At 35.6% G+C, this 23,411-nt stretch overlaps 1 protein-coding gene across 3 annotated transcripts in view; it reads left to right on the top strand.

Annotated features, from left to right (window-relative positions):
- The window catches only part of Samsn1 (SAM domain, SH3 domain and nuclear localization signals 1), a 143,565-nt gene that overhangs the window by 19,949 nt on the left and 100,205 nt on the right, over nt 1-23,411 (top strand). For 2 of the 3 annotated variants that reach the window (XM_078044466.1, XM_078044467.1), the window contains exons 3-6: nt 3,594-3,634; nt 6,610-6,647; nt 8,347-8,433; nt 15,813-15,889. In XM_078044466.1, coding sequence (XP_077900592.1) covers nt 3,594-3,634; nt 6,610-6,647; nt 8,347-8,433; nt 15,813-15,889 — 243 coding nt within the window. Of the gene's footprint in view, nt 1-3,593; nt 3,635-6,609; nt 6,648-8,346; nt 8,434-15,812; nt 15,890-23,411 lie in introns of those variants that run through there. The other variant, XM_005324307.5, reaches the window with a different exon arrangement.

Raw genomic sequence — 23,411 nt, 5'->3', positions numbered from 1 at the left:
TGCAAGAAACATGTACAGATTAGTCTCAAGACCAAAGAACAGTCATCTGTAACCAGGGCCTGAGAATAGAAATATGATATTTGATATCTAAAATGTATCTCTTCTTTTAAGCGGCACCCTTTTCTTCATTTCATTCACTCTCTCAATACATATATGTATACGTGTGCATGTGTGTGTGTGTGTGTGTGTGTGTGTGTGTGTGTGTATTGATTTGACCTAGTTTTATAGTTATATAGAAATGCTTTTCTCCTGGAGCCTGCCTTCATGCACATTATGAATAACACCGGTTGAACATATTCCTTAGTTTCTGTTGATTCATTTGTAATAATGTGCCTATGTTTTACGTTTTTATAACCATTTCAAGGAGCAAAAATTAAATGAAGCCACAAATTCATCAGTGCATGAAAGGAAAGACCAATGATCAGTGCTAGGTTTAGGGTATAATAAAATGAGAACTAACAGAAGTAAATTTTACCTGGTATTTATGGTAACTGTCAAATTAATGAACAAAATGAAATAATTTCACTGACACTTGGAAAGGGTGTCTTCCTTTTGGAGTTCAGACCATAAGAAACACCATGCATGTGTGCATGCACACACACTAACAGCTGTAGCTCTAAAAATAAAGCCGTATGGAGTCTTTCTTGACTTGCCCCTCCAGAAATAAAGAACTGGGGTCTGAACTCTAAAGTACCAGACAGTCTGCTTATGTAAGCAGAAGTCAGAGTGGGAAGGCAGTTTATATTTTCCACAGCTGCTTTAAGTCTAGCACAAGCAGTACTAAAAATTACTTAACCAGTTCAGTAGTAATCTACAACTAGGCGACACCCAGGGAACAGGCCTATTATTCTAATTAAGTAGACGTTGCCCTGTTTAAGTAATCCCCTTTCCTCACATAATCACACTTTAGACCCGAATTTCATGTGCTTGACTCCAGGCCCCTAAGGAAGCAGGCTGCCTAAGGAGAACTATATTAACTCTTTCATCTTTGCCGGAATGTAAAGAAGTTCAAATTTTTTTTTTCCCCAAAGTATTCATTCAAAGAAAATTTGTTAACAAAAGATCCCCAAATCTAAGCAGATTTATTAGAAGAAAAAAAATTGGATGACCCGTTTCCAACAGAAAGAAGTGAATAGCCCCTAGAGAATGTGATAATATGTGTCCTAAAAATCTCTATCCATGGTTTGAAATTATTTCAGTCTTAGTCCAGATGTTCCCCAAACTCAAACCCAGAAGCTAATTGTTTCTCTTAGCTAATTGTTTCTCTTTCCCCACAATGCATGATCAGCAGTCACAAATCCTTAACCAGTTTTGTGTGTGTACAAACCTGACTACAAGTATTAATTTAACAAAGTGGGTGAAACAGGTGACGGCTGGAATAATAAATACACCGTCGCTCTGAGTTCAAGCATTCCAGGCTCAACTGCACATGAATTTTGTGAGCCATCTGGAATGAATCGGTTTGAGAGAAAAAAAGAACACAATGAAATACTGATATAATAAGCTGATAAGCTGATTTAAAAATACGGTGGTTCAAATTTAAAAATGTAAGATGTATCTACTATTTTCCATTTTTCCTTTTAGTAGAGTCACCTTTTGTACTGGCTAACTCTAGACTCGATCCCTTTCTATTCTCACAAAAGGAAGAATCTATTTTAAAAATTGCAAGATTTGTAATCTCAAGAGAGCAATCTAAACCCATAGAGCAAATGATTGAGTTTTGGGATAGTGGATTCTGACCATTGAGATATATTTGGCCCAGGAAGCATAGGTGGTATAAATAAGGAGTTTGCCCCTTCCTGGAGAATTCCAGATATATAGGACAGAAAACGTGGCTACAAAGGGGAATGTCCATGCTTCTCTCCTGATGACCATTCCTAAACTGCTTAAGCTTGTGTGTCTGCTGATCTTGGTGAAAGAAACACAATCAGCTTCCAGACTGAGGCTTGGCAACATCTAGACCTGAAGAATTTCATAAAAAACCACCGTGGATAGAAATTGGTTACTTTTAGGACACATGATTACAAAGCCCAGAGAATTTAAGGTGTGGTCAGTTAGACCATTAACTCCTCAGAAGCCTGCTGATGTCTCAGCTCTCCACAGGTCTTAGTTCCTAACTCTCACATCCTTATATACACTCTACTCTGCTACTAGATGTCCTCCCTGGGTAATGCACACAGATTTCAAACTTGTCAAAACTTTTCCATAAGGTGGAGAATTTGTTTCATTATTCACTTTCAGTAAAGCACTGCTCAAAAACTGAAAAAAAAAAAAAAGCCCAAGATATTCAAATTTATCCTCTGATTGCTCAACAAGAAATACAGTACGGGTTGGAGGAATGACCTCCTCAATCACTATGCTGGGGAAAGATTCTGATTTGACGCTCACAGGCTGATACCATTAAGCATTTGAGTAACAGAACCAACTTTACTTTTTAAATAATTTTTTTATTTGTTCTTTTTAGTTACACATGACAGTAGAATGCATTTTGACATATCACACATACATGGAGTATAACTTCCCATTCTTGTGCTTGTACATAATGTAGAGTTACACTGGTCGGGTATGAACCTAGGAAAATCATGTCTAATTTATTCTACTGTCTTTCCTATTCCCATCTGCCTCTCTTCCCTTCATTCTCCCTTGTCTAATCCAGTGACCTTCTATTCTTCCCTCCTACCAACTTCTCTTTTCCTGATTTTCTTTCACCATTCTTTGTAGCTTTGTATTTCTTATTCCCACTACATGGAATATTGTTCCAATTTTTTTAGTACAGTATGCAAATTTCTACCATATCAAACAGATCAAACTTCCCAGAACATGATCTGCTGTCTATAATGCAGCACAAGTTCAGTACACATTTTTTGAATGAAGGATGGGATGAACAAAAGAGAATCTGAGGGGTTCTCAAAGAGGCCTGGGGGGAATTTTAGCTCTTTCGAGGATGGTGGAAAATATGGTGACATATTCTTCCCCTAAATGTGTAAGGGATTTTGCAAACCGTTCAGTTGCTCTGAAGAGAAAGGTCAGATGAATCACAGATGATTTCAACATCCATAGGGTATTGTAATAAACTACTTTCCCTCATTGGCAAAAGAAGGTACCAGGCTGATGGTGTAGCTTGGTGATGCAGCCCTTGGCTAGTAAGTGAGAGACCTCTGGGTTGGATCACCAGAACTGCAAAAAAAAGGAAAAAAAAGAAAAAAGAAAAGATACTATATAAAGCAATTAGCATACTCTGGCATTCATCTCTCCCCTTGGTTTTGGTGATCTGAAGTTGTGAGGATTTAATTACATGCTTTGATTTAAAAGACCAGTTATGTTTTTTGTTTTTGTTTAACTGGAAAGAGCTTAGAATGAGGTATAAACTTTAGTTAATAGGGAAAATACCCTAACATTCTTAAAGTTGCAAAGGTGAAAGAAGAAAACAAATAAAAATCTCTGTGACACATTACTGAAAAAGGGGAAAACACTCATCATTTTATTAGGTAAGACAAAATGAGCTGCGCTTGATTTACACCACCACGCTGAGCACTGTTTGAATTCTTTCTGATTTCTTAAAGTGGTTTTATTTTTCTTTATTTATTTTACAGGAAGTTTCTAATTCTGACAATGAAGAACCAAAAAAGAGAAAGTAAGTCAAATTTACTTTGTAAATTTTATGTTCTCTTAGTCCTATTAAGTGGAATGTGACTATTTTTTTATTTTTTATTATTATTATTTTTTTACTGTCCTGTGCAGATCTGGGTGTGTATAACTCAGAAACCATTTCTGTTTATACGATTGCATAAGAAAACTGTGTTATGCCATTTCTGTAGACAGGGATGTGAAAATTAAATTTTCAGAAGAAAAAAATGTTTAAACTAGGCTCAGATTAAATTGGGAGCCTAGTTGAAAACATGTGTCTATTGGTGGCCTACTAATCTTCTAAAGAGTTCATCTAATCCAAGTACGAGTGTGTTTTCAGAGTTTTGGGTTATTTAGGTCAGGCCCGGCTTTACACTCAGCACACAGAGCTGCCAGAGGACGTGACATACACATGTGGCACCAGGCAACAGAATGTTAACTAGTATGCAAGAAATACACAGGGGCAGGAAACTGGTTTAGCCGGAAACTTCCAGATCAGTTGCTGAGGATACAGAAAATTAAGCTTCCTTGTGTCTTGGTCTGAGACCAAATTGTGAACTGGGTGAGATTCTCTGGGTGTCCTCTTTCTCCACAGCCCTTGCCTTCTCCTAGCCCATGTGCTCTGTATTCCACATTCTTTCCTCCCTTTCCTGCTCAAAGCATTCTTCCAGCTGAGAAGTTGAGATTCAAACAAACTCCATGCATTTGGCTTAACTCATGAATCCACAGACAATTCACAGTGCAAGGTGCCTGCCAGGCAGGGGGAGTTGTATTTTGCCAGTCTCAAAGTACTTAATCTGCAACATTAGCATTTTAAGCATGAGTTTAATCAAGTAAAAAACTGGCTTTGGCAGTGCCCTTCTCAGTCTTCAAGACCAACCTACCTAGACTGTTTACCCATGGATAAGCAACTCACTAATTCTAGATCAAACACTTAAACAAAATTGCAGTTGTTGGCTTATGATTAATGCGTTCACAGATTAGAGGATACCAAAGCATCAAGGGGCAGGTGGAAGATAAATTAAAGGGAAGGTGCCTGAGACTGACCAAATTATGCTTTTTCCAACAAAAGAATCTACTAATTCTAACTGGTTAGAGTCTGAGGTGCTCCTCAGACTCTAACCAGTTAGAACAAAATCAAAGACTCTTTTGAGTTCCTCAATTGTTATTCCTGAAAGGAATAACATTGCATGCCTTTACATACCTACCTCATTTTGTTACAGCATAAGTAGCTTTTAGCCAAGAGATGGCCTAAGCATTTGGCATCAAAATTGTTAAGTAGGAAAGAAACTTACATATAAAGGTTTTTGCTTACAACCTGAAGCTTTTTTTTTTTTTTTTTTTTTTTTTTTTTTAAGAGCAAGTAAATTTGGCTTTAGTTTAGTGACTACCGAATATCAGTAGTGGAAATCTGATGCTCTAACAAGGGTAGTTATGTGCATAGGATGTGAGTATGTTCATTCATGCATGAATCTATTAACAAAGTCGAGAAAGTACAGTCTTATACTTTCTGTTTTAAAACATTGTATTATGGAAAATTTTCATCACATACAGAGGAGGAGATAATGATGAACTCACATTGCCAAGTTTGAACAACTTCTGTCGATCTTATTTTGGCTTAACTCATTTTACAACCCCACCCCTATTTCCACTGTTTTGTTTTTATTTATTTATTTTTAATAAAGCAGATAGCAGCCATATAATTTCAAATTTCAATATATTCTGTTGTAAAAAAAGAGCTATTTTTTGAAAAGTATAATCAAAATACCACCAGAACAAAATAAGGAAAATAACATCATCTCACCAAATACACAGCCAATGTTTAAGTTTCTCTATCAGCCTTCAGTGGTTTACATAGATGGTTTGAGTCAGGATCCAAATAAGCTCCATACATTGCCTTTGCTTCATGTCTCTTAATTTATGTTTTTATTTGTTGCATGTCTGGAGGAATTTTTTTTTATTTTTAAAATTTTGCTGATTGAATCCTTGTTATAGTTTTTTTAAATGTCATTTCCTATATACTGTGTTTCTTGTAAATTTTAATTAACTCTCAAGATGTGATAATATTCAAGTTTGATAAGCATATATATTTAAAAGCAGGTCTTTAGGGACTGTGAGCTTCCTGTTGCATTGCATTATCAACCACATTTTATAACCTCTGTTCTTATGATGGTGGTACTGTGGGTACAGACTTTATCAGGGTGATCCATCCAGCACAATGTTGCCCATCAGTCTTTTAACTAAAAGTTTGAGAAGCAATTGGTGATTATTTCCCATATCCATTTGTTTTTGAGGGATTACATAATAACTCTATCATTTTGCAGCATTCTTTTTATATTAAATAGAATTATAGTCTGTCCCCTGTAGTCACAAGTTCCATATCTGTGGATTTAATCAACTGCAGATTGAAAATACTTTCAAAATTGTGCCTGTGCTGAACATAGAATTCTTATCAAGATTCCCTCGACAAACTGTTCAACAACTATTTAGATAGAATTTATATTGTATTAGATATTATAAATAATCTGAAGATGATTTAAAATATACAGAACGATGCATACAGGTTACATGGAAATACTATATCATTTTATATAAGTGACCTAAACTTTGACACATTTTGATATCTGCAGTAGGGTTTAGGGAGTCCAGGAACCAATCCCCTGCAGATACTGAGAGAGACTATATCTAGGAAAAAAACTTTCTTCCATTACCTGCTCAGTTTATGTAGAAATGGTCCACCATTTTCTTTTTCAGGTTTTATGAATGTTAGTTTCTTCATATTGCATGAAAAATTCCAGGTCAAAATTATATTTGTGTTAACAATAATTTGCACTTAGGGTCAAGAAAGTTCAAAACTGGAGTTAGACCTCAGAGGTAGAATTTAATTCTTCTCTCAAAGGCATTGCACACATTCTAGCTTGTTTAATTAAAATCTTATATATTAAATATAGATTTAAATGTGTGTTTCTCTTATTCTTCTAGGACATTCCGGAGATGTACATCTGAAAATAAAATATTTGGTTAGTGATTCATAAGATTACCTATATGAATGTTGTATTCTGTTTCCTTAAACTTTATTTTTTTTCTGCTACTGCCGTAAAGCAATAATACATGATTAGTGGAAGTCATCTTGAGTTGTCTTGAATTCAATAGAATTTTTAAAAATTTTATTCTAATTTTAAGACTAAAATAAAGAAATCATTGATTTATTTGGAATAATTTCCTTTTATATTTAGAAGGACTCTCTTTGATGGTTTATTAGTTGGTTATCTTCCAGCTCTCCACATTTGCTTTGGTTGGCCCATGGTCAAAGTGACCTGTTAGAGATCCTTCATATCTTTGAATATAGAAGCAAATAAAAATGAAGCTGAATATAGTTTTAGTTGCAAAAGACTTTTCTACTGCGTTTCACACACCAGGATGTCCCTTTAGTTTCGACTATTATAACATCCATAGTAATAATAAGGGCAATTGGTTTGATTTGCATTTTAATTCTAAAGTAAAAATGTAATTCTATTAATAACTTTTAGAGAGTTAATGGGTCATCTCCCTCCTTCCTTTAAAGAATATAGGGAGCCAGTCATTCTAAATTCACAACGGCAAAACATCTGGATTACACAGTCAAGAATTCATTTTTTAGTGCAGTGTGTCACACCTATGGGGAACCCTTTCTCCTTTCCTTTTTTCCCACAGAGCCTATGAGTCTGGTGTCCATCCCCATTTCCTTCTTTTCCAAACTGATTTCCTGATAGGATCTGAAAAGCTCAATCTGATTAGGGTGATCATCCTCAACACGTGCATATTCCAAAGATATCTGCACTTTAATCAGGTTTGATGTTCTTCCAGCCCTGGCATTGATAGAGACTGTGCTTTATCTAATTCGTTCGCATCCTGTGGGCATTAGTAGTTAAATATTTTCAGTAGCAGATCTGGTTTGAATAGGGTGTGGTGTTACATAAAAGAAAGTAAGGTGAAATTTAATTTTCCATCAAGATCATTCTCAGGGTCATCTATTCTATTTACACATACAAGATCAGGGATGTTTCCATCTTAGCAATTCTTGGTGATCATATGCGTTTTCTATAATCAAAACATGAAAGCAAATAGTGACTTTAGAAATAACACAGTATACTGAATTTGTCTTCATACTTTGCTTATAATTACTTAAAAATATAACACATAATCTTTGGCAAAGAGATGAGAGGAGACTCTAGTTCTTCATCTGCTGCAGTTCTTACATGTCCAGGCCTTGCTTTAGGTACTTTAGATGTTGAAAGGGACCAGGCTAAGCAAATCATGATCCTTCTGCTCAAGTATTTTACAGTTTCATGAAATTATCATAACTCAGTGTTCTCTTTACATACTTAGAATTTTGTTAAACATGTTGGGAAATGTGGAGGGTGGGGATATTTTAAACTTATGTAAAAAATGGTAATGAATTTAAGAAAATTACTCCAAAGAATAATGCAATATGATCTAGCAAGAAGTACTTGTATAATAGCATTGGACCACACATGCGTGAGTCCTTATATGAACAGTCCACAGGTCATCTGGGGCTTTCCATCAGAGACTAGAACTCTCCAGAATGGGCTACAGAGTTCTTTTAACGTATCACTTAGCAGGTTACAACCATGTGCTGAAATGGTTTTGAATATTTCTTATACTTACTCAATAGATATTACCATGAATTTTGCTAACTAATCTTCTGCTTTACTTTAGAAGGAAAAACTGTGAATGACACAATCTGGCAGGAACCCAGCAAGGCTGAGAATAATTCCCACATCAGAAGGCCCTGTCAGCTAAAAGGTAATTGCTAAATTTATTTCAGCTGACTTTTCATTTTTTCCAAAGTAGTTTAAAGGGCAGGTAAGAAAAATTTACATCTCTCACCATTAAATAGGGCATTGTGGTCCACTTACAAAGGAAAAACAAATAAGATAGCATGAGTAGTATTAGAACTTGTTGAGATCTCTCTCTATATATAAATGGCATATTTATGTATATTTATGTGCATATATATATATATATATATATATATATATGGTTATATACATGCAGTCACATAGATAGACATATAAAAAGGAAGTAAAATCTAAGTTTCCTGTTGTAGCAAAAAGCAAAGAACCAATTACAAGTAATATTTGAAAATCTTTAATGTCCAAAATAATTTTAAAATTCATTAAAAATCAGCAAATAGAAAAACCCTTTAAAGATAGCAATATATTTAATAGTCATTATATTGACATTCTAAAAATTAATTTAGGAGAAATAACATTGATTATTAATGTAAAATTATGCCATTTCATAATTTAAAAATTCCCATGAGGAGGAAATTAGCAGTCAGGTATAGAATAATTTATTAATAATAGATGACTTCATAATTAAAATTACCTAACTTTGGGAAGATAAATATTTATGCTAGTCAGATTTTCATCACTGTGACAAATACCTGAGAAAAACAACTTAGAGGAGGACAGAATTATTTTGTCTCACAGCTTCCTAGGAGGTTTCAGTCCATGTTGACTGGTCTCATTGCTTTGGGCCTGAGGAGAGGCAGAACATCATGGTGGAAGGGCCTGACAAGGAAAAGCGTGTCAGCTCATGACAGCCAGGAAGTACAGAGAAAGGAAAAAGGGGTCAAACAAGAAAACACCCCTTTGAGTTCTCATGGGATTCAGAGAGTATTTTGGGATGCAGAGCCGAGTGGAAGCCTGGATTTCCCCAGAATGTGTGTGTAGAGTGTCGGTGACAGTTCGAGAATAAAGAGTTGCTGTTTGAATCTACAAGGTGTGTGGTGGCTCGTGATTTTGTGCCCAGCCAGACTGCGGCAAACACCCATCCAGGGGATTCCTCCACTGACATACTTCCTCCAACCATGCCCTAATGCCTCATTTTCACTACCACCCAGTAATCCATGCAACCACCAATGATCATCCATTGATGGGATCAGAGTTCTTAAGATCCGATAATTTCCCGAAAGTCCCACCTCTGAACATGGCTGCACTGGGACCTTTAACACATGAGACTTTGGAGGACCTTCCAGATCCTACCCATGAGTTCACAAAGATAAACAAAACTGTAAAAAGTTGGTCTATTTAGTATTCCTCCCAAGGTTATTGAAACAAGAAATGACCAGTAATACAAGGTTTCAATAATTTAAAAGTTGTTGATGTTTAACTAAAAATATTTTTTAATATTTTGAGACAAAGGGAATTTTAATGTATTTTTGCAGTTAGGACCTTAATACTTGTTTGATTCTATATTCGGTTAAGATTTTTTTCACTTTAGTTTTCCACCAAGCTCTTAGGTTTATAAATCCATTATTTATGAAAATAATACTTTTCCTTTGAAATATTTCAATTTTATCCAAGGTTAAGTAACATTTGGCAAGTGATTTTAATTAAAGATTTAAAAATTTCTCTGTAATAAGTGAGTTAAACATTTCAGGATTTTAGGAAATATTTTCTTTTAATTACTACAAAGGGAATGTTTTAATGGTATCATGTTTTCATTGGATTCTGTCTTCTGATGAATGCCAGTTATATTCATCTATATAACTGGCATTCGTCTGACTCAGTCAAACATTCATCCATTTATCTGTCATTTTGTCTATTCATCCGCCTATCCATCCATTTATCCTTCCCTCTAACAAGCACGTGTTATAATTTAAATTATTATTTTTTGATGATTTATGGTTAATGAAGCTATAACTGTATTATATATTATTTTTAATTAAGAAATTTGCCATAACTTTCTTTAAGTATTCAATTTTCTACAATTGCCATTGTAAGAAATGCTGGCTTTGTTTTACTTTTTACATTTAGTAGTAATGGGCAGGTAATTCTGTTATAGTTACTCTGACAAAACAGCAAAGGATCTTGACCTCAGATGAGGTGCTTCTGATTGATGGTCTTTTCCTTGTCAAAGACGAAGAAGAAGAAGAAGAAAAACACTAGAAAGCTTTTACAGAATACTTCCCAGCTTTGCTATTTCTCAGGTTTTTGAGTGTTCATGTACATTCAGGATGTGTGTGTGTGTGTGTGTGTGTGTGTGTGTGTGTGTGTGTGTGTGACCAAGAAATTCAGCCCACATTTCAGCAGTAGCAGTTGAGTCACAGGACATTACCTAGGGATTAATGCTGTGCTGGGAAGAGTTGATGGCCTGAGACCAAGGCTGTCGGTGACATTATAAATTGAAGGGAGAAATTTAGTGGGGGAGGGAGAACCACAAGTTGTGGGCTCAAATTTTATGGGTGTAGTAGCTTCATTTGGATGTCTCAGAGTATTTCTTAGCAATTAGTGCCCTACATATCAACCCATAATATTTCTTCCTCATTTTAAATAGTACTTTTTAGCAGTTAGTTGCATAATTACTTAGGAATGGTTTACTGTGCCTGAGGATAGGCAGTCTGGAATCTAGTGACATGAAGATGGGAAAGTGCATTGTTGTTGTTATCATTGTTATCATCTATAGCCCCTGATTTTTACTGAACACTAATGATGAAATTATAAAGACAGCCACAATAAAATAGAAGAAGAAAATATATAGAGAAAATAATGGTAGTAGAAACATTAAGTCTTAAGAAACCTTACAACCTCAAAGTCCAAAATTTCAAAATGGTATTTCTACATGACACTCATTCTATTAATAGCATGTACCCCTAAAGAGTATTGGGATTTGATGCAAAACTTGCATAGGCTCTATTTAGCAGAGGATCTGTGCCTGTCCTTTTAATCCTTACAGATATTCACATAGCTCCACAACACGGCTATGCAATATCTGGCAGAGCAAAGAGTAAGTTGAGTGGCAGAAGCCTAATATTCTTTTTTTATTTTGTCCATTTCCTTTTTCTAAGAAGAATTTTGTTTAAACCTACATGCATTGTAGTAAGAGATTACCTCTGTAAAATAAATATAGGGTAAATATATTGCTCAGGACTTTGCCACTTAAAAAAAAACTCAAATAGCTTAGGTGTCAAGGCAAATTAATCTCTAATTTATGTTAATTATATTTCAGCATTGTAAACAGGGATAATATTCATTGTTTTGTAAATTGATTTCAATTCTAAAGTTTCTAATTTATTTTGGCTTTTGTTTTATAAAAGAAAACTGAGAAAAACAAACTTTTGAAAACTATGAATTGGAGTTTACTGAAGATCAAGTTGGAATTTACATAAAGATAGATTCAAGAACAAGGTTTTCCTACTTCATACCAAAAATTACAAAGAATAAAAGCAAAGCAATATTTTTAAAAATAATGAAAAGGAATCAAAGCATTTGGGCATGTAGTTGATTTTATAGTCAATATGACTATGATAAACTCTTCCATATAAGCATTTGGGAAAAAAAAGCATGTAAAGGAAATAAAGGAATAAGAAATAAGGACAGGAAACCATGGTTAGTAGTAAAAGCAGTGTTAACTCCATTCACACTACTACAGAATTACTTTAAAAATAAATCCTCTTTACATATGATCTTGTAAATTTCATTCTCAAAAGAAAACCCATGGGGAGAACAGTGATATTCTTAGGGCCTTCTATCATGTGAATGCTATGGTTTGAAACCTTCATTCTGTCCTGAATTTTACTCAATATCAATATTTGGCCAGCCTCTTTGAAATAAGCATGTAAATATTTTTGGCTTGATTTTTAAGACCTCATTAATTCTTTTCTCTTCCTCCTCTTCTTCCTCCTACTGCTTCTTTTGTTTGGGGGGTCTGATTCCTAATACCCTCATTTTAAGACAATGAACAAAGTCACAAATGTATTTACTATTCTGGATAATATTTTGGTAGCACACTTTTCTTTTTCTTTATCTTTTTTTGGCACTGCTGGGAATCAAACCCAGGACCTTGCATGTGTTAGTGTTCTATGACTAAGCTACACCTCCAACCCTACACATTTAATTTAAAAAAAAAATAAAGAAAATGTTTTGAAAGAGCAGGCACTTCAACTCTGACTAGACTGCACTATAAGAGGAATGGCAGAGAGAAGAGCTATTTCACAACTGAATGTCCACTTATGATGGCTGAATGAACTCCCTGAGCAAAGGCTACCTGCATGGGAGGCAGCTCTTACACTTCCAAGGAAGATCTTCTGAATTCAATAATGGCAGCACTTAGAGATCCTGTTTTTTGTACAAATAAATCTTGAATCTTGGATCCTTAAATTATTTACATGAATTCTTAGGATTATAGTTCCCTATTTGAAAATTATTATAGTCAGATGTATCCCTATTAGAATTACCTAGAAGTTAATTATAAATAAAGATAGTTTTCTTTAACTCATCCAGTTTATTTTTCTGCATATTCATTAGAGGGAAAATTTGAGTATCGATTTTTATGTGGGATGGTGCATTCCTATGCATACAGATGTTTATGATCCACTATGCAGTTCATGCTTGTTCTGGTGATCTGTTGCTCAAAACAAACCACGCTAATATTTAGTGGTTTAAAACACTGTTTTTAAGGCTCATGAAATTCAGACAGATATCAGGAATTCAGTGAGAGCAGTGCTTCTTGATATGATGTCTGGGACTTCATTTGGGAGGACTTGAATGACTGGGAAGACATTAACAGTTTGGTGAATGATCATATAGAGGCTTCTTCACTTACCTGTCTGGCACTTGATCTGGGATGGACTGGGCTCAGCTTGGACACTCATCTGGAGAATCTATATGTGGCCTCTCCATATGACTTCAACTTCTCTGGGTCTAATGGTTAAGTTTCAAGAAGAAGCAACAGAAAAAAAGTTTCATTCCACAACAAGGGCAAAAGTGTTGGGAAATGAGCACTTTAAGAGATAAGACAGAAAGAATAAGTCTTCTTCTAACCTAGCCTTGGATGTCACAAAGCGTCACTTCTACCACATTCTACTGTCACTAGTGAGGCACTAAGTTTAGCCTAAAATCAATCAGAGGAGACTCGAACTCCATTTCTTGATGGAGTAGTGACAGGTCACACTGCAGAAGAGATATGTTTGTGGTCATCTTTAGAAAACTCCATCTGCACATTGCCTAATTTAACTATTGCTCTTTGTCACTCTTTAGACGCAGACTACTCCTGTGGTTAAAAATGCTATCTTTATGGGGAAATATTTTGGAAATTTGACAACACACATTATGGTTAATCTTCATAAAATGCAATTATCCTGGTGTTCAGCCTTAGTCCCAAACCCTAACAGGCCCCAGTTTTCTATAGCAGGAGTGAAAACTGGTAATTCTATCATTGAATTTATTCCGAAGACAAGTTTGTTGGTGGCCATTTGATTATTTTAAAACTCAGAAATTTTTACATTAAAATCCACATATTCATACTTGTTTGAAAAACATGAGGGAAACTGAAAATCCTGGACCCAAAGTCTTAGGAGAGTTCATTCAGAGAGTGGAAAGCCATGACAACCTTTCAGCTGGTGAATTGGCCCTCTAGCTCATGATAGCACATCTATTGTCTCCTTGAGCAATCCACTTCCTGTAATATTTGCAAATGGTTGTATTTCCAACATTGATCTCCAAATTCTTGCACCTGATACTCAGGGACCATTCAAATTTGGCCACAGTTACCCACACGGTCCTCTCTCTTCATATAGCATATCCAGAATTGCCCTCTGGAATAACGAATCTCAATCTCTGCCCTTAAACATGGTCCACTCGTTCTGTACTATAGGCCCGTGTTCAGTGCATTTGTACAAACACTGCTGAATTTGTATTTTTCCTTTTTCTTCCACCTTGCCTTAGAATACATACTCTTCAAGCTTTCAGGCGGGCCCTGACTCTTGCATAAGTACCTCAGGTCATAATAATCTCATCCCATCCTATTGTGTCTGAACCACTCATTGTAACCACCTTGTATTATCATGTAAGTTCATTGTACATAATCACATCCAATTTCCTCAGAGAGATTACAGATTCTAGAGTACAGAAGGCCACTTACCTTTGTCCATACTTAAAGCAATGTATTGAGAGGGAACTCTTCAAAATTCATTTCAAAGGGATCAAAAATAAATAGAGAAAGAAATATAGGGAAGAAATATTGTCTTTTGAAACTGCAGAAACAAACAAAAAAACAGGTTGCAAAAATCACAACTTTTGGCATCTTGACCCAATTATAGAATATCTTGTTTGAAAGAACCATGTCACAGAATCAACTCATCTTAAAATTTAGACTCCTATTGGAATCCTATAACATAGTGACTTTGAGTTTAAATATTCAGTTATTGGTGCAAATAACTCTGACACTATGAATTTAACCTAAGTTTTAACTGAAACATATAAGGGGAATTTGAGGAAAATTCTGTTCTCACTGTGCATGAAGGATAGGCTTCACTTCAGTGCACAATAGGGCAAAAAGGAATTGTGGAAAATTCTAGCAGTGATTCCAAGTAAAAAGGAATGAAGGTGAAGAGAATGTTTACTTGTTTGGTGGCCAGGTGATTTTTTTTGTGGGTCACAGTCTCCTCATCTGTAAAATAAAACAGATTAAGTAACCCATAGGTTTTTTCCTCTTTTAACACATTATATAATTCAGATATAAATAAATGAAGCTCTTTGTACAGGGTCTGAAAAGGAATTGCTGTTATTTTTGAAAAGGTTTCATTTAGCTACAAGCAAATTCCAAAGCTTTCACTAAAGCCTGCATAGAATAATTTTGACATAAATAATTCATGTCGAGAAGACCCAAGCTAATGAAGCTCAAAACGCCAGAGGTGGATAGCTTAGTTTAACAGAAACAGGTGAGGTGATAACAGCAGGGAATCATAGTATTTTGGAGTTTGAAGTGGCTTTTGTAACTAGTGTGCTATCCTTTTATTACCAAGAGAGAAAAGGTCCCCGAAAGATTTTGTGGCTCGCTTAAGGACACAGCTGGTTGGTGGCATTTTGAGTTTTAATTTTGTTATTTCGCGATTTTATTTTGATCTATTTCTTGTAAAAATAGTACACCTTTAAGAAGAGAAAATTTTATGACCAAGCCAATATAAATTCATAAATAGACTATCTAAAAACACATTTAATATTAAATTGCACCTAAACTTCCTAAATCTTGTAGTTTTGCTTCTGTTTGTTTTTTTTGCAGTGTTGGTGTCCAGGGCCTCGTGCGTGCTGGGCGAGAGCTCTAATACTGAGCTAAATCCCAGCCCTAAATCTTGTCATTTCTGACAATCTATGTGTAACCTTTATTTCTTTCTATAGATCTAAATGAAGATGGCTTTATTTTGAACACTCACATGAATACCTTTCAAGAAAAAGAACAAGGGACTTCTTATCAGGTGAATAATATGAATAATCAACATTTAGTTGGTGTTTTGTGAAAATCTTGTTACTGAGCTCTCTAATAGGCTAGATATAGTGTACAATATTTAGACAGCCCGGTAGCTACTTTGTAGTTAGTTATTGTTGATTGTTTTGTGATTGATAAACTTATGTCCCTATGAATTGGAACATAAATGAAAAAAAAATCAAATAATGATTTGAGATAATAAGATTTTGATTGTGCAAAACATCATGCTCTATGGCCTTCTGATAAAAAGAACTCTGGGTCTGTTAAATTAATATACTGGGATGTTCTCTGATGAGATGTTTGCTAAATACTTGGAACTATTTGACAACCTTCAGTGTGAGGCTGTTCCTCAGAGCTGGCAGATTATCTCTGAAATATGCAACTCATTTTCCTTAATTCAGATAAGATCTCAGATATAATATCTTAGTGAAACATTTCATATAAAGACATATACTCTGGTTCCTGACTTATTCCTCTGAAAAAATGCATTAATTAGCCCAGGCATTCAAGCAATTAACAACATCCAAATGTTGGGCCTTCACAATGATAATAATATAAATTCACAGCTAAGTACTTGCTATTCATCCTGTAGCAAAAAAAAAAAAAAAAATAGTATATGAGTCAATAGAGGCAACTCGAGCATCAGGCTGATTTTTGATATTTTTCTGACAGCCATAAGGTCCTCTTTAATCATTGTGATAGTTTTATTAGAAAATTTAGAACTGACCTTCCTTGCTGCAGTAGATTGATCAATAGGCAGAGGATATATAGCATATGAATTGTGAAGGGTTGATTTGGTAAGGAAAGGGAGCTCACATTCCTAAATTCTGCCTGATTTCTGAGGCTGTTGGAGGCCCTCCAATGAATTAAACAATGGGCTATAACTTTTGATCAACTGCAGCTTTTGCTGGTTGATCTGATGGCTGCCGGAATGAGAGAGAGTATTCTCCTGAGGTCTGCTAGCACATTGCCTGAGCGCCCATCTTCCAGTGGAGTCACCAAAAGTGCATGAACAAGGGCTTTGAAATCAGAGTGTGGTCACATCTTGGTTTGACTTGTAGTTACCATATGACTTTGGGCCATTTCTTTGCTCTCTTCTACCTCAGTTTTCATCACTCTGTAAAATCAGTCTATAAAGGACCTTCTGTCTCAGGGCTGTCATGAAGATGGAGTGAGATACCTCACTACAGCCCTTAGCTTCACGGCTGGCATTTAGTTGATGCTTTAAAAAATTCGGTTGTTGGTCATTGCTCCTCTTCTGTTTTGCTTTACGTCTCTCTCCCCTCCTTCCCTGCCCCACCACCCTCTCTTATTCTTTACAAGGGCTGGATGACACTTTCACAAGCGCAGCTGGCAGATTATCTCTGAAATATGCAACCTCATTTTCCTAAATTCAGATAAGATCTCAGATATAATATCTTAGTGAAACGTTGTCTGATAGTCAGAAAAAATACTGGCTGGTTTATAGGAAAAGTTCCCCCAGATATGTCTTATGCCAAAGGAAATTTTTCTTTAGATTTTTAGTAGAAAATATAAAACTGTTAGAAGAAGGAAATAATGCAGAAAGTTCTTAGAAGAAAATGGTAAAAGATCATTCTTTCCTCTAACACTAATGCTTTGGGAACTTTTAGTTGGCTAAGAAGTGGGGCTTCTAGAATGTAACCATTCAATTTTGCCATGTAGTTTACCACTAAAGGTGAGTTTAAGGAATTCATACCCAGTGGCAGACAAACAGGAGCCAGCTCATTGGGAAATCCCTGTTTGAGAGAAGGGACTAATCTTATCTTTCTTTAATAACTCTGTTCTTATTCATAATAAGCATCAATTAAACTTATTTAAGAAATGTTATCTCTATGACAGAATACTTTGTTTTAACAAAAAGAGTGTACATAAGGTATCAATTTATTAACTCCTTGTGATTGAGGGAAAGTGGATTCAGTTTACCCTTTGAAAGATGAGGAAGGGAAGGAATGATTCTCAGACAGAGAAGCAAATTTACTGTGAAGGGGAAGACTCAGTGGGACCAAGGATGGACCGTTAGCACAGACTGTGTCCCCCCAAAAAACAACAGATGACCAGTATATAGCAATGTTTCTGCAGGTGTAGCCTAAGCACCATCTGTATCAGACTTTCTCGGAAAACTTGTTGAAAATGTAGACTCTGGACTGGGAATGGAGCTCTGTGGTAGCTACCTACCTACCACCCAAAATGCCCTGAGTTCAGTCCCTAGTGACCCAGGGTTGGTGTGGTGTTGGTTGGGGGTGTTGGTGCTGCAGACTTCTTGTCCAAATGCATAGTCGTGACTGGGGTCTAGGGATGGGGGATTTATGTGAATCTCTGACACTGCTCAGTATCTAAACCATGAGACTTTTGGGGATCAGGATTCGAATCCTTAGTTGGTACTTGTCTATAGACATGAAGTCCCATGCATTGTCAATTGACAAGTCCAAACTCGGCTCAGCTCTGTCCTTGGAACACAACAGCCTCTAGAAAAAAAAGTGAATTTGATTTTTGTTCCTTATTGGAATGATTTATGCTCACTGTAGAATTTTTAAAAATCCTTAAAAATAGAAAGCATGTTGGGCATGGTGGTGTACACCTGTAATCTCTGTGGCTGTGGAGGCTGAGGCAGGAGAGTCACAAGTTTAAGCCTCAGCAACTTTGTGAGGCACTTAGCAACTCAGCGAGTCCCTGTCTCTAAATAAAATATAAAAAAGGCTGGAGATGTGGCTCAATGATTAAGCATCCCCTGGGTTGAATCCTCAGTACAAAAAGAAAAAAAAAATAGAAAGGATTAAGATAATGTATAATATCCTAACAGAATAAATGTTTTCATATGACTATTTTACAGAATAACAGTAACACAGGGAAAAGTTTATAGATTGTGAAATATTTTAGTAGTTATAATGATCACATGACATATACATATAAAATATTAGGACATTAAAAAGTTCAGATTAAAAGACTTAAACATATGCTTAATTTCCAATCAGAAAGTCCTGAAACAGACATGCTTTCTGTATGTTTTCAAAATGAGAGATAGGTCTCAGGAATGGAAGAAGTTACAAAGAAGCCAGTGGCGGTAGAGTATGTTGGTGGAATGCTTTTCCCAGGACTGACTTGCTCCATGACTATTTCTATGCACTTGACCTGGGATAAACTTACTGGAGAACCAGGCTTGCAGAAGTGCTGATCAGGAGAGTCTGAGGGAAAGCAGCCTGCTTAGTTCTGTCATCATTATTCCAACCATAAAGAACGTCTTGGGGGAACTTGACTCCCAGCATTTATTTTTGTATCCTTGTTCTTGTTTGTTCTTCTCTGGCAGCGTTCAGTTGATGGTTCAAACCTTTTGTAGCATATTGAAAAGGGTATAAAATATGCAGTAATACAGACTTTGGGCTAATATATTTTCAAAAATGTTGCATGCCTCATTTCTCACGTAAATTTTTAGGTTGCTTTCAGCCTTCAGAGCGTCATTCATATTCATGATAGAAAAGAGGGATAACATTTATTACCTTCACTGCTCATGAAATTAAGCACTGTCAAGCACCCCTACCCAGGACTGAGTCAAAACGTATTCCTCCTGAGCTCTTTTAGTGAGAAAAAATATATTGATAACTGAATATTTAATTAAAAATACACATGTAGTACACATTTAATTAAATTATTTAATTAAAATGCATACACATATACACATACATTCTGTCCTATGGCAGCTATTAAAGTATTGAGTACCACATCACTCCATACAAAATTTAACCCATTTCTTTCCTGATGTCTTTTACTATGGAAACAGTAAGTATTTGAAGTTTCAGCCTCTTCTTTAGTTTGAGGTAGCCATGGGATTCAGGGCTGGCCAATGAAATGCTAACAAATTTTTAGGGAGGGGAAAAGAAAAGCAAAGATCTATGAGTTTTGTCCTTTGCACTCTTTCTTATCTAACGCTGGACATGATATCTGGTGAGTTAGCAGCCACCTTCCACCAGCAGGCCAAAGGCAGAGATGTGAGGATGGTGGAGCAGGAAAAGGCAGGAAGCCTGGTCATTAAGGACATTCTTTGGAAGCTGCCCTAGCCTTGGACTGCCTTTGTTTGGACTTCTCGTTTATGGAAACATAAGCTGCCTAATTGGTTAAGATACTATTGTGGATTTTTCCATTCCTCAGAGCTGAACACTTTCTCAACTGATACATCTTATCTTGAAAACAGTCACTTCTGACAATGCAGAAGTCTAACTGCTCCACCCAAGCAATCAGACAGACCTGTGTCTACAAAGTGGGATGGTGTGGAGACTTATCTCTGCGCAACCTAGACTAACCCACTTCTGTTCTCATGGGAGATATCAGCATGTAGAGTTAGTCATGTAGTTCTTGAGATAAAAATTGGATTAATAATGAATGCAATATGGGCTATTCACAGCCTGTTGGTTATATAAAACTTTAAAATTATATCCATTGCAGCACACCATTGTTTGGAAAGATGTGTAGTGTGTGGACCAAAGTGGTCCATTTTCTTGTTGTTGTCATTATTTATTGATTTGTGTGGACCAAAATGGGACATTTTCTTGTTGTTGTCATTATTTATTGATTTATTCATTTAGTTATTTAGTGAGGTTAACTGAAGTCAAAGCACTTGTGTTACTGGGAAGAACTTTTAAGATAATAGTGTAATCTGATAATCTATTAATAAACAAGAGCAGCAGGTCCTTCTGAAAGTTTCATTAGACAGATTTGAGATGAGAGGTGTGAAAATCTATAAGGAAAAGGAAAAAGAGGCTGAAGCAACATTTCAAACAGTACCTTATAAGTGGCAAACAAAAGAGTCATTAAATATGTTGTGATAATATTGAGATGAATACTGATATTAAACATTAATCTGTGTTTATTATTTCTAATGATTTTTATGTACTGTATAAGTTCAGCTATTGTGTTAGACAAGGAAAGAATAGAACTCCTTTTAAGACCAAGTCCCAGAAGTTAAACATCAACATTTCCATCATATTCTTTTTACTAGAATCAAGTTACTAAATGCAGCTCACACAAAGAGGAGGGGCATTATGATCCATCTTTTGAAGAGAGAAATATGTGAGAATTTTTGGACACATTTAAAAGCTATCAGAGCTACATAATAATATTTTGAAATTACAGATACTAATAGATGGAGAAAATGTCCTGCTTCCAAAGAGTAAGTTTATAACTCACTTAGCAGATAAAATATAGGGCGAATTTGTTAGAATGAGAATCTAATCTCTATGAAAAGAAGACTTTAAAAAGTGGTACTTTAGTTGATGTTGAAAGGATACAGGGCATTAAAATGGAATCTACACCTGTTGTTTCTGGTAAGACAAAGTTAAAATCACACTATATTTTTCTCATTTCCATATTCAGAGTTACACCGAATCTAGGAAAAGCACACTTTTCCTTTCAAAGCAAAGCAGAGTTTAAGCAACTTATTATTCAGGGAAGAAGAAAAGTCTGATTCTGACAAATGAATTTTGTAAATGAACTATATTTTCTAGTTAAAAGTCTGACTTCAAAATACATATGAGTATTTTCACTTTTGAACCCCTTGAAAGATTGAGAGAAATTATTTGTCATTTTTTCTCATTTATTTTTAGAAAGGAATTATGCAATTCAGAAAATGGCTAGTAAACACATTCTTGGAACTTACACAGCTCCAAGTCCCAGATATTACCTGGCATCCATACAGTGTAACAAGCCTAAAGATATAGATCCAATTCTTTAAGAAGCCACAGACTCTAGCGAAATAAATCCAATCACTGAGCACTTGCTTCAGTCACATCAGCTGTGATGTCAATTTTCTGCTTCTTATCTGTGTTCATTGGTTGTACCATGTTTTAGAAATTGAGAATTCTCAATTTGGAGTTCATAACCAAATTTGCCTTACCTTTCTTTGTATGAGCCACTATTCTTGTTTAAACTCTGTGCTTAACTTTCTTTATTTGTAAAATGGTGATAATAAAATTTTCTTTTGTTATAATTACTAAATGAAACAGCAAAGGTATACTGCTCTCAGAAGATGTTCAGTAAACCATTATATCCTTCTTTCCCTAAATTCTCCTTCTTTCCATGGTTAGTTCCTCTTTCATAATAAAATTTTAAACTTCCTTTGTTTAAGTTGTTCAGGTCGCTATAACAGACTTCCTTAGACTATGTAATTTCTAACCAGAATCTTGTCGCCCACAGTTGTGGAGGCTGGGAAGTCCAGCATCAAAGGGCCAAGCAAATTTGGTGTCTTGCTCTGTACCTCAAAGATGGTCTCTTCTTGCTGCATCCTGTTCATGCAGTTGATTATGGAAGCAACTCCCTTCAGTCTCTTCTTGAGAGTGCTGACCCCATTCATGAGGCCCAAAGGCCATACCTCTTTACAGTATCACGTTGTGCATTAGGGTTCCAATATATGAATTTTGGGGAGCACAGCATTCAGACCATAGCACCTTTCTATCTCTGTTGTAAACTCCATCAATGCCCACTAAAGTACCCTAGGTATAAACTGTGTTTGATATCAGGTACATGAATTTTTCCAAAGAAATTGGAATTGATCATAATGAGCTTACACTGACAGTTACCAAGTATAATAAAATCTCATGCTATGACTAGGGACATTATCCAATTCAAAACATATATGTGGTTTGTGTTTAAACTTTATTGTACTTTTAAAAATTGATACCTAATAAGTGCCAGATAATGTAGGGCACTGAGGGATTGCAGAGTAGACTGCTGCATAAACCATTTTCTTGTTTCTAATGTCCTTTCCTTCAACCTTCTTTAGGATTTTGGATCATAGATAGGTATTGGAGTAAATGAAGGAATAGGGTGTGAATCTAACATATGTATGTAATATGTAATGTATAGTATGTATAAATTATCCATAAGACATATAGACTGTATGTTCAAGTACACATATTCCACATTCATCATCCTATTTATGTACATACAGATGAAGTCACTGATGAAACACCAATCAGTGTACTTTGATAACAGGATAAATATAATCGGAACAATGGATGCTTTCCCAATTATTTTGCTAGCTTTGTGGCAGTTTTATTTGTTCATTTTGCTCTTTAAAGAATGTTAAATTCAAGCACTGTGGTTTATGCTCTTGGGAGGCTGAGGCAGAAGGATCGTGAATTCAAAGCTAGCCTCAGCGATTTAGTGAGGCTGTAAGTAACTTAGCAAGACCTGTCTATTACATAATATGAAAAAGGGCTGGGGATGTGGCTCAGTGGTTAAGCACTCCTGGGTTCAATCTCTGGTACCAGAAAAAGAAAATTAATATCGGAATCTCCTTTTTCTCTTCCAGTGCTAAAGAGAGTGGGTAACCTCTGAAGGTTGTTGTCCATCTTGCTGTCAAAGACTTGTTAAGCCTGTTGCTCATGAAATAGTGAGACATGTTATTAAAGATATTATTTTAATGAGTTTTGCTTTCTAGAGTTCTTCATTACAATTGTTTTAGTTGCCACAAAGAAATGCTTTTAGAGAACATAGAAATT

This window comes from Ictidomys tridecemlineatus, chromosome 3 (assembly GCF_052094955.1).
Source record: "Ictidomys tridecemlineatus isolate mIctTri1 chromosome 3, mIctTri1.hap1, whole genome shotgun sequence".
Taxonomy (NCBI): domain Eukaryota; kingdom Metazoa; phylum Chordata; class Mammalia; order Rodentia; family Sciuridae; genus Ictidomys; species Ictidomys tridecemlineatus.
Note: the sequence above shows the minus strand (reverse complement) of the source record. Positions and strands in the feature narration are given on the sequence as shown.